We start from the raw sequence: 12,686 nt of genomic DNA, 5'->3' as shown, positions 1-12,686 counted from the left end.
GTTTTTTGCACAACAAACAGCTGCAGAAGAACAAAGATACAAAAGCACAGTATAGTGGTATTGCCCCAACTAAACACCTTTCTGCGCAGAGATGTAATACACCCAAAAAATCAACTTTTTTAGAACACATATTCAATCCTACTCTCAGATGAACTTCCTGAGTTTCGCCCTTTTTCTTCCTAGACCTCTTCCTCATCTTCCCTTCTCCCACATTACTTTCTATTACTTCTATTGGACTTCTTATCCGTTTCCCCCTTCCTCATTACCTCCACTGCTACTCTTGGAACTCTTGTAATCTTTTCACCAACTACTGCTCTAACATCAAGTTTCTTAGAATTTATCTCCATCCTTTAAACATTAGAGTTTGAAGAAGAAAACTCAGACCTCATTTCTCTATTTGTGCTAGACTCTACATCTTTCCCAACATAAGCATCTCTTTTATACCTTTTCCCAACTTTCTCTTCAACTACTGAACTAATCTTAGCTTCTCTAACCCATATCAATTTTGGCATTGAAACCAAGCAATCCTTGATATTCAAACTGCGGACAACATGCTTTCTTTCATGGTTTTAGACTACTTTAACATGTTACAAAAATTTCACACCATAATATGCCTATAACATTTGTATTAATCAATGATATTAACGTTTTTATCCACATTTGTATAAATGAGCAAATGGAAAAATATGAAGGTATATACACATGAAATAAGATAACACAAGAAAAAAACATGATCCCGACCAGCACCTATTAATGGTCAAGTTCATGTATATTTCCAACGGACCACTTTTTCATGTGTCATAACTATATGCCCCTATATCTGTGGCCATGATCATGTGTGCCGATTTATAAACAAACATCGCTATACCGTAGGATGGTAGCCTAGAGGGCCGAGTGTGACATTTGTGTTCGGAATTTGAACTGCTCTTCTCAAACTCAATTCATGGCAACACTCCAGCGCAAGCCGAAGTGCAGTACCAAGTCCTAGAACCACCAGAACACCTGCAAATTAAATTGCTAGAGAGTGTAAACCACTATAACAATTTGGGAAGAGTAGCTATTTTGGTAACATTAACCACCTAGATTATACAAAGAGTAAAGTGATGGTACCGATTATAATGTTGACTGGCAATGCAGAGACACCAAGAGAAATAGATATTAGCACATCCAACAACAGCCCACCAATAAGAATTGAAAATGCCACCCAAAGAGGACTATAACAGCCCTGTTAAAGAAGAATAGAGATTCAACAAATGCTTGTACGAATTACTATGAAGTATGAACTGAATGCGGATAAAATAGTTGTAAAATGTGCACAGTGAGTTCAACAAATGCTTGTAAAATGTACTAGTAAATTCCATAATCAGCAGTAATAGCCGTCGTACCCTTTCACGTTCTGGTGTAGTGCTTGGCCCTCTGAATGCTGGATCAACCCTCCAAACCCAATAATTTCTCTGTTTAACAGAAGGGGAATATATAATGGATCAGAAGGTAGAAAATTTCAAAGAGGTGCTATATATCTCCTATAGCCACTTCTCACAGTTTAAAAGAAACATCTGCCCATTCTAATAGATTGTTGGTCCATGTTTCAGTAGTGTTTATTCTACTGGCAACACGAATTTCCTCCCTATTGAGATCATATTCCTTTAAGATAGTGGCCACCCGAGCAAGTGCAGGATTTAGTATGGATAATCAACGTCTGCATATATCAGGTATATACATCTAGCTGTGCTAATTGTCCATAGAGGCATTGGATACACAACTTTACTAATAGAAGTTAAAAGATGTTTCGTGACAGCGGGTTACTGAAACTACACTTTAGATATTTAACAAGCGCCGGTTAGGCAGACCCAAAACTGATCTAATAGTTATATGAATTGGTATCATCCTTGCAATACCTACCATTAGAAAGAATATGCGTTTTTCTAAAACCTTGATCCTAAAACACAGAGATACTTACACTAGGCTGGGTCTCTGGAGGGGGCACATTTATTGCAACTTGCCTGCATTAGATAATCAAGAATGTATTATCACACTATTCAAAGAACTGATTAAGTTTATCTTTTCATTTAATACAATGGATGACATACTGGCATATCTCGCATTTGTTTGAACCTCTACTAAGAAACCAAGTGTCTATGCATGACCGGTGAGCTTTAGCGAGCCCCCCTCGACAATGACATCCGAGATCTATGAGAGCTTCCTCTGCTTGCTGCTGACAAACTCTGCAAATTAACAGAACAACATTTTTTTATGTCTTTACTCTTTAACATCGAATAACTAATAGCTGCAGGGAAATCAATAACAGTAGCATTACTGGTACCACATAAATAGTCCTTTCATAGCAGTTATCGATTTGAGTAATTTAACATAACAGTGGGGAAAACACAACTCCAGAGTGAATAATAAGTACTTTGTATCTGTTTTAGTGAGTATCTAGTAGTCTCAGACTCTCAAGTATGCAGTTGAAACTTTCCAAACCAATCAACACAATTCATACAAGAAGAAGAGAAGGATATCAATAATTTCTCAAAAACTACTGCTTTTAAAAATAAGAACCGAACAGTGGACTGCAGTTAATAAGATATCCATCCTCAAAATAATAAATCAGCTTCTCCACAAAAAAAATAGCAATATCCTACAACTGTAAAATAGAACAAGTCACAATTTATCCAACTAGAATAAACAAAAAGGAAATTTAAGCAATTATCATATATTCATTTACATAAAAAGCATACAACTAATACTAGACGTATTGCTGCAGAAGAAAAACTCATGTGAGAATGCATCAGAAATGAGTGTTCAGTGTCAGTTACTACAATTCAAAGAACCAGTACTGCAACATGCCTGTAGAATTGGCACCTAAACACAATTGAGCTTATATGATATCCATTTCTCTTCTCCATTCTTATTTATTCTTTCACCGCTACGGTTGCTCTGCTATCAGGACTACCACATATGGTGAACACAGGATTCAGGCATTCATTCATATTATAATGTACAGTAGCTATTCATATACTTTGAGCATTATTCGCGAACAAAAGAAGAATTAATCAGCCACGACCACATTTTGACAAGTAACCAGGATATAAATTGAACGACTTCAAAACACATATTACAAATTTACAATACACTTTACATATCCGTTTAATAAATTTTTATCAATATGTACAGGAACTCTCTTACGCTCGAATGAGTGAACTAAATAGTAATTACCTATTCTCAACCTAAATACCTATAAATTTAATAACTACAACAAATGCAGTTGCATACTGTATAGTCTATGTTAAGCAACTAGCAAGTGGTCATTGTATATAAAACGGCATAAAATATTTCATATTTAGATAAAGCTGAAAAAACATATAATAAGCAGTAAACCACAAATGTATATAAAAAAAACATTATGCAAGCAAAATCACCTGCATTCTAAATTACCACTTCCATTTCTTGACAAAGAGGCTTTCTTCGGAGAGCTAACAGCACTAGTCACTTGAACTGCTTCAGTACTACTCGTAATCGTAAAGACATTCAATTTCGGTTCTGAGGAGGAACTACCACCTTTCATCTTACTACTTGCTGCAACAACGTGATTACCCAATTCACTATTAGAAATCACAACAGTAACAACTGTCTGAGCACCATTATTTCCAAAATCCCCCATAGAACTCCCTCCTTCTCCTACAACCCCTTGTTTATCAATTTTTGATATATCAACACAATGTTCTCCATCATTCTTCATTACCCTTTACTCAAAATCCAATTCATAAACCCACAAAACAACTCACTCTTAATAACTAATTCATAAAAAAACTCAAAAAGCCCAAGTTAGAACAAAAAAAATGTTCTGAAATGAATCAAAACCTAAGAAATAAGTCTAGAAAAACTAAAATTTGCATGACAGAGAAGGAAAGAAGAGAACTTTTTGTGTTTTGAGGAGAGGGCTGAAAGGGTAGTGAAATTTGACAGTTAAAAAAAAATGGTAGTTAAAAAGACAGTTATTTTGCCGGGAAAGAATATGGAGGGAGAAGAGCAGGCAAGAGAATGATGAGTGGGCAAAAAGAGACGTTTATCTTTTGTTTTTTAATTAGTGGTGCAAATGTGCAATGTTGATAAAAATAAAGTGATAATAAAATCACCCCCTTGAAATCAGATTTTGTTGACATGGACAGATATTTTTTCCTATGGTGCCAATTATAGTATGATGATACAACACATTTGGTTTGTGTGTGTGTGTGTAATTTTCACGTCACATGTTGATTGGTCAAGTTTGGTTTACTTAAAAAGTTAAAATAACAAGCAGTCCAACATATGGGATAACACTGATCTAAAGTGCTCGAAATATTGATATTGGTAATTTGATACTTGTAGCAATAATAATAGAAATTTATAGGCGACTGTGCCAACAAATTTTTAGACTAGTAATCATAGTTTTATAGTAATCGTGATTATATTTATTTGACAGTGGGAAATGCAGAAAGAGACTCAACTGAACTGTCAATGCAGAAAGAAACTCAACTGAAGAGTGAAGAGTAACAACCATATTACAAAATGGCTTTTGGTCTGTAATAGTTTCAGAAAATTTTGAGACATGAAGTGGCAGAAAGAATGGTATCTTGCGCATTTTCGTCAGTTCATGTATCTCGCGGTTGCAACACGCAAAACACACGGAGGGAAGACTATCTTTTTCCGCTCCCATGAATACTTCCTTTTGGAAGTACATAAGCATTCAGGGACGTAACAACTAACAAGTGGTTTTAAGCATTATTATGATTTTAAGCAGTGGTGGAGCCAGGATTTTGGTTGAGGGTTAGCCATCAAAACAACCTATGACACACACACACAAAATAAAAATTGACGCAATTATGTTTTAACTAATATTTTGATATAATTTCTAATCAAATACTTTAACATAGCTGCTTAGATCAAAATGAGCCACCAAACCAATATGAGACTTATCACTTGCATATTAATACATAAAATAGTATTCTACCGAAAATTATTATGCGATCATTTGATCATACCCGAATTAAATATCTAACTAATTAATAAACTAACCTTCAAAACTAAATAACAAGAATAACCAGGCGCACAACTGTGCTACAATGACAATATGAATTGGCAAACTCTAGTAGTCCAATCCATAGTTAGCAATTCGTAATGCGGCAAAAATTTGATACGGAAAGTATTCGAATAAAATGCAAGTCTCAACAAGAATTCGTTTATTCAATTTGGATTAAAAAAACGGAATGACAAAAGTTCGGTTCGTGAATAATTTGAGTATAATACGAAGCTTAAAGTAAAAAATACGAGAAAATTCGACGGTAAACTGATAGTGAAAATTCAAAAAATGACACCCATTGTTACCTCAAAATGACATGAAAAAGAAGTAAATAAGTAATCATTTCCATATTATTAGTTCCATACATAACTAAAAGTCTAAAATCCATTATAAATTTAGAACCAACAAAATCCACATAAGAAAATGTCGTTTAAACAAAGGAGAAAAGACAAATTCTAACTTCTAAACAAAAAAACTTTCCATGTAACATCAGCAAAAAAACAAATTGCTAGTAGTGTAGTTTGATGTAAAGAAGACAAATCAATAGGTGAAATGTTAAAGTTTGGTGTATCAACGTCAACTACCACCCCAACAAGTGACAAAGTCTTCCTTTTCTTGTTTGATTTGTTCACATCCAAAACAACTTTCTCTTTGACATCTTCTGGAACATGTGGACAGCCTTGAATATCTAGTCCTGGCATTTTAGACATGCACTTTCAGCCTTGATGCTCCTCCAGAATATCTCTTATTGCAATATTTGCATACAAAATGAGTTTTCAAATCCTCAGCATATTCTCATACAGGGTCTTTTGCTCTCACCATTTTGTCTTCTTCTTCAAGAATTATTTCTGTAAACTTGCACCTTGGTTTCTTCTTCACTTCTTCTTCAATGTTGGTGGGAACGATGGGTTAATTTGTTATTGGAAAGTTGCAAACAATAAAAATGAAAAGAAAAATCTTTCTTATCGAGTTCTCTAATTTCGCTCAACTAATTGATATTCTCTAGGTGTCTATTTTCCATTTTTCCCACGCACCATTTAGTTTCTCCCCTTTTTTATTTGCTTCCTTTTTTAATTTCGGTTATAATGAATCCCGTATTTTCAGGATTTTAATTAATACAGGATTACTATTCGAGAGAATAATTAATGTATGCCAAATTAACGTATTAATCCGTATCATTGAAATATTCGACCTTATTAAACGTTTGCTGATTTAAACGGTAAATTCGCGAATTATTCGCCGAATTGCTAACTATGGTCCAATCCAATGCTGAACTTAAAACCATTGGATCTCAAGACTGGAAAGTGTGTACTTAAGCAACAAGTTAAGTTTATAAATGCAACAATGCCCATAAAACATTATTACAGGACAAGAACTGGAAGGTAGGAAGGTAGCAAAGCAACTAGCAAGCTAAATAGCTAACGCATAGTCATATTTCATGAATGTATAAGGGTATGTCGTGTTCGTGGCAACCCTCATGGGCTGATGTGTTGCAACTAGATAGTGCTTCCAGTAATGCCAAGGAAATTGGCTTCATCAAGTACTGCTACACAATGGAAGCTTGTTGTTTTGGAGGTGACCGGAGATGGTTGGCCAACGTTATATGGAGTAAAACTTATTAGGACGGTTGAGAAATAAAGATAAGCAATTTGTTTATAACTCCTAAATTATATCAATGAATCAATAGAATGAAAACTATAAAATTAAGAAAAATAAATATAAACCTATGGGTTAGGAAAATATATAGAGAATTCATTCAATTAAGAGTTTAGAAGAAAGGGGGTGTTTGTTTTTCACTTATTTATACTTACCTTGAGTGTTGATTCTCTATTTCTTTGGAGAGAATTGGTGAAGCCATATTGAAGAAGATTCGAAAAGTGCGTGAAGTGCAGAGGAGATGAGGAGTTTTCTTCCCTTTTTATCTTTTATTTTTCTCTTTTTCTGCTTAAAGTAACTGTGTAAGGGGTTTTTTTTTTGTTTACGAGTAGTTGTATTTTTTTCCCCGCGAAAGTTGAGGGTACACCAGGGTGTACCTTGGGACCCCCCTATCTCCGCCACTGATTCTTAGTTGCAACATCTTTATATATACTAAGCAATTAGCACGTGAATTACATTTGCTTAATTTTTAATTTTTTTTTATTGATTTTTTTGTGGTAGGGTCTAACAAAAAGCAAACAGTGAAAAAATAGACAGAAGTCACAGAAACAACAGAACTTAACCAACAGTTTTATCCCAGCAAAAAAATAGAAAAAAAAAATTTAGAACTGATTTCTTTGTTTGACCTGCTTAGATGGCTACATGTGACATGTGTCAAGAAATGAGCACTTGTTAGAACAGAGAGACAATTCAATTGGCTAACTCACCCAAGCCTCTTATAAGTGGTAGAGATATAATAGAAGTCCCTTTTGGAGTGTTGTGAGGGCATCTCCAATGGGGGTGTAAAATTACACCTCCACATAGGCACCACTTAGGTGTCATTAGGATTTTACAACTCCAATTGTAAATTATTGTAGAGTCCATAAATATCCACTCTTTATTGTTTCCAATGAAAAAGTGTAAAAAAGTTCAATTTTAAACTCGGATAACACTTTAAGTGACGTCCCTCTCTAAATTAAAGTGGACGTCACTTCAAGTGTAGTCCGAGTTTAAGATTTTCAAATTGTGACTTTAGAAATAGATAGGGACGACACTCCAAGTGACGTCCGATATTTTTTTTACTCAAACGTTTGTTCGAGTGTCGCCCGGGATTTTTATTAGCTGATAGCGAGATAGGGAATTTCCCACCCTCTCTGTCAACTAATACTCTATTACCTACGGTATAACACCCCCATTGTAAGGGCATCTCCAATGGAGGGTGTAAACAGTATAAAGTGTAAAATTTACATTTCAAATGCTAAAAAACTCCTTCTAATGGGGATTGTATATCGTAGGTAATAGGTTATTAATCAATAGATAGGGTGGGAAATTCCCCATTTGGCTATTAGGTAATAAAAAATCCCGGGCGTCACTTATAGTCACGTCTGTTTAACTTAAAAACTCGGACGTCACTTCAACTCACGTGTGAAGCTTTATTTTTCTGTTTACGTCGGTCTAAGTCCGTCGCTCAGTGATTTATAACTATTAAAAACACGGACGTTGCTTTGAATGACGTATGCAAGTGGACCACTATTTGTTTTAAGCTTTTGCGGCGGACCAAGCCCGTCATTTTTCATTATTTTGAATGGGTTGTAACAGTTTAAGTCCGTTGTTATCCCTTTTTACACATTTACCTCCACCTACCATTGGAAGAGCCACAAATAGTAAATATACACTTTATGTATTTGGGAGTTAGATAGAGTGTATAATCCTAATGGCGCCTATGTGGAGGTGGATTTTTACACTCTCCATTGGAGATGCCCTAAAGAGTTTTTTGACATTTGGAGTGTAAAATTTCTACTCTATACGGTTTACACCCCACATTGGAGATGCCCTGAGGGTGTCCACATCAACAGGGGGATTACGAAAAAAGAGAAGACAAAAAAAGAAGTTTGCCGCACCAAAAAACCCAACCTACAAAGAATTTTGATTTATGTCGGATTCTATTACTTGATACTTTAAACCGTCTCCACGAAGGATTTTTTAGAACCCTAAAAACGCTCTTCTCTCTCCCTCCCCAACGATCACTCAATCTTCTTATTCAACAATAAATCTACAAATATTGTTTTATCAAATGATCCACCACCTTTTGCCTTCTTCGGGACTCCTCTTTCAGTATTCTCAACAAGCTTCTGTCAACTAGCAACCAGGTATGCATCTTATTATTCAAAATTTCAAACCACTTGATTTATTCTCATTTTTTATATATTGTGATGAAGGATTGGTTTCGCTATTGGTTTTGTGGTCAATATGAGATTTTGCCAAAGCCATATTCATGACATGCATGAATCGTTATGAAACTTTGCTAACTTCAAACAAAGGTTAGTTAATTGTTTGATTTATTTAATACATTTTCCCTCCATCAGAATCTGAAGAGAACTCACAAATTGTTTAAGCATATCTCATAATGGAATTCCATGTAGCACAATGGATGTCTTCATCGCCCTTTCGAGCTAGATGGCATAAGAACCGATACTATATTGAATCATATTAATGTCACACAACCAGATTAGTAATTGTTAAATAGAGACCCTTTGAAGGCTATCGAGAAATAAGTTCATCCCAAGATACTAAGGGCCTTAGGCAAATCAAAGGTACCCAATTTGACTCATTTAATCTATTCTTAATTTTTTTTTTCGTTTTCGTTTCTTGCAAACATTAGATAAAGTTTTGAACTTCAGGTTTAATAAGTGGTTTTTTTTTGTCTATATGTAAGTGAAAAGGGAGCTTAGTTTGCACTACTGCATTCAATTCCACCTTTGTGAGCATGAAGCAGACAATGAAACTCTTGATATGTATAGATATGCTCAAACTCAGGACTGGCGTGCTATGGTGGTATAGTTTCATGTGAGTGTCTAGCTTAATGTTTTTGTTTATTTATTTATTTTCTTTAAAGTGCATTTAGTATTCAAGTATCGACTTTAATTTGTCGCAGGCTTCACTAATGATAAAAAATTAACCATCAATATCGGCGCTAGAGTCTATGGATCAGAAAGCCTTGGTAAACTCTTGGAAAAGTTGAAGAAACCACGAGTCGTGCTCTTAAAAGGTTTGTTATGATATCCCACTTTAGGAATTGTAGCTCAAGTGCTTACGCCCTAGAATACCGCAAGTAAGAAATCATTTTTGAATTTTTGTGTCAAAGTTTCAAGAAAACTATTTTGTCTATGATCTTTACTTACATTTTCATATTTGCTGCTTCACTCAAAGAACACTACATCTCATACAGTAGCTCTAGCAACTTCCATAGAATCAGTGACCATTTTAATTGTACAAATGCATTGGTTCAAGCCAAGTCAATTCTTAATCCATATTCTCCCGGCTTTGGTTCTTGGCACATAGCCTTCTTTTAGAGCTTTTCATTTACCATCATCAACAGTAAACAAACAAAATTTTAATATTATCGGATGTTCTTTTAGCCTAATTGCAAGTTGAGAGCAAGAATAGACAACAATTCTGCTCTAAGTTGGCACACTTGCAATTGAATTGGAATATTTCACTACCATTTTCTCACTTATTTTCTAATCTTTTTTTTCCATGAATCATATCAATGTTGATTGGTCTTTTAATTCTTGAATGCTACTTAGATTAGGGTATACTTTTTAGTTAATTTTTGTATGGGGTTTCAATTGAAATTGACGCATTTAAAGGCCCCAAATTCTGGAATGCAATTTTACTTGCAATGGCCTATTAGTTACATCTACAGTTTAAAATGGATTTGAACATTGATTTCTCACCATGAAAATAGTTGCGAATTCCAAAAGTTAGGATATACATTCGAAACTATCACAATTTTTGTGTGTTATTTTTTTTTTACGAACATTTGCATATATTTGGTTTTCTAGATGTTTCAAAAGAGTAATTCTTATGCAATTTGTGTAAGCGATTTCCTGATCTTAAAAGCGGGAATTATTATATCGTGCAAAACACCAACCCAGGCCACCACATGGTATAGATTCAATGCAACAATAATGATGATTTCTAGCTAAGAATGATGTCCAGAATTCTGAAGATATGTAGAGAAGCTTCAATTCCCTACATGACTGGAATGTGCTTTAGAGAACGTTCAGCAGTGGCGGGGCCAAGATTTTGTTCCAGGGTGAGCCTATTAATGCTACAACTCTATAGAAAAGAGAGAAATTGATTGGAAAAAATGTTCTAAAACATGCATACGTTTTCTGGATTTCAGATTTCAGTGTAAGGTTTGATTGATTTTAGGGAGTTTGAATTAAAGAAAGAAATGGAATTAGATTAGATTAGAGAAGCATTTGGGTTCATTTTTAATTCACTAGCAAATTACTCCCTCAAACACAATATACGCCATTAAATTTTTTGCTAAGAAAATCTTACCTTTCCCAGAAATAAGCAATGGGAGCTAAGAGAATGGCTGCACTAGATGTTCGGTATGCGATGAGAACGAAATGATCCATTCCCTCATCAAGAACCTTTTTTAGAAGCAATTGAACAAAAGTCATTCCAACGTTGGATCACACATCCAACGGTCTCGGAAATCAAAAAAAAAAACCCGGGGTAGACGAACTCTTTTATAAATCACTGCTCAAAGAAAAAAAAGGAGATCGACGTTCGTTGAGAAGAGAGAGAAAAGAAAAGAAACAAAAGGGAGATTAGAAAGTAGGGATTTAGTTCACACAACTCACATGGCTGGAATGAAGGTGTGCAAGGGATGGTAACCTGTTTTTGTGATGGTAGTCATTGGTGTTTTGTTTGCTTTTGTTCAATTGCTTCTTAAAAAAGGTTCTTCGGAGAGCTAAAAATCGTAAAAACATTCAATTTCGGTTCTGAGGAGAAACTACCACCTTTCATATTACTACTTACTGCAACAACCTGATTACCCAATTCACCATTAGAAATCACAACAGTAACAACTGTCTGAGCACCATTATTTCCAAAATCTCCTATAGAACTCCCCTCTTCTCCTACAACCACCAACACCCATTGTTTATCAATTTTTGATATATCAACACAATGTTCTCCATCATTCTTCATTACCCTTTACTCAAAATCCAATTCTAAACACCCCCCTTTAATTCAAAATCCACAAAACAACTCACTCTTAATAACTAATTCATAAAAAAAACTCAAAAAGCCCAAGTTAGAACAAAAAAAAATGTTCTAAAAAGCCATAGTAATCGTGATTATATTGATTTGACAGTGGGAAATGCAGAAAGAGACTCAACTGAAGAGTAACAGCCATATTACAAAATGGCTTTTGGTCTGTAGTAGTTTCAGAAAATTTTGAGACATGAAGTGGCAGAAAGAATATATCTCGCGGTAGCAACACGCAAAGCACACGGAGGGAAGACTATCTTTTTCCGCTCCCATGAATACTTCCTTTTGGAAGTACATAAGCATTATGGGACGTAACAACTAACAAGTGGTTTTAAGCATTATATTCATGATTTTAAGTTACAACATAGTTATTAATTCTTACAAATTACTGAATTGTAGAGTGTTAAATGTGTGGACTCCCGTAGCAACTATAGAAGACATTTCGTGGAGTGGGACTTAGCTTGCTAGCTGGCTAGCTGGGTAAGTCCGGAGCTATGGTGTATCGTTACTGTTACTGTATAGTGTTTGGTCTGTGCCTCTGTGCCACTAAGGAAAGAGTTTAAACTTTTACTTAGTTTAATTTGCACTGATACTAAGTTTAGCACAGCCTTCATCTTGCTATGTTATTAAGTTTAGCTGCTTAAGCCTCCATAGATCAAAAATAGAAAATATATGTGATTATGTTGGGTAAGAAACAGGGGTGTAAAAATTCTCCATGTAGTACTTTAAATTGCAATGGGGAATATATTCCTTTGTCAACAGAAATGGCTTTATCTTATAAATAAATGGTATGATCCTTTATATAAAAAACAAAATGGTATGATCTCCCAAATGGTATGGGCTGACCAAGTTTTTTACTTGGTATACACTGTGGGGCAAGCTACAGACAGTGCGTTAACCATCGTATTCACAAAAGTATGGA

General features: G+C 34.9%; 1 protein-coding gene and 2 long non-coding RNA genes across 4 annotated transcripts; 1 reads left to right on the top strand and 2 right to left on the bottom strand.

Moving 5' to 3' along the window:
- Positions 1 to 611: 611 nt before the first annotated feature.
- On the bottom strand, positions 612 to 4,186 carry LOC147496028 (RING/U-box superfamily protein). Its single transcript, XM_086564818.1, has 6 exons — positions 3,420 to 4,186; positions 2,091 to 2,225; positions 1,961 to 2,003; positions 1,386 to 1,454; positions 1,111 to 1,225; positions 612 to 1,002 (listed from the first exon to the last, which is right to left on the bottom strand). The coding sequence occupies exons 1-6, from the start codon at positions 3,737 to 3,739 to the stop codon at positions 863 to 865; spliced, it is 822 nt and encodes a 273-aa protein (XP_086420944.1). The 5' UTR covers positions 3,740 to 4,186; the 3' UTR covers positions 612 to 862.
- An 856-nt stretch (positions 4,187 to 5,042) lies between these two features.
- On the top strand, positions 5,043 to 10,552 carry LOC147496027 (uncharacterized). Of its 2 annotated transcripts, XR_015197926.1 has the most exons (3): positions 5,043 to 9,288; positions 9,411 to 9,541; positions 9,630 to 10,552. It is a non-coding gene; the product is annotated as an uncharacterized LOC147496027 (long non-coding RNA). The 2 variants fall into 2 exon arrangements; XR_015197925.1 differs by having other exon boundaries at positions 5,043 to 9,541.
- LOC147496026 (uncharacterized) lies at positions 10,305 to 12,393 on the bottom strand. The gene is made up of 2 exons (XR_015197927.1): positions 11,045 to 12,393; positions 10,305 to 10,816 (listed from the first exon to the last, which is right to left on the bottom strand). It is a non-coding gene; the product is annotated as an uncharacterized LOC147496026 (long non-coding RNA).
- Positions 12,394 to 12,686: the final 293 nt, after the last annotated feature.

The sequence above is a fragment of the Coptis chinensis genome, chromosome 6 (genome assembly GCF_015680905.1).
Source record: "Coptis chinensis isolate HL-2020 chromosome 6, ASM1568090v1, whole genome shotgun sequence".
NCBI lineage: Eukaryota > Viridiplantae > Streptophyta > Magnoliopsida > Ranunculales > Ranunculaceae > Coptis > Coptis chinensis.
Note: the sequence above shows the minus strand (reverse complement) of the source record. Positions and strands in the feature narration are given on the sequence as shown.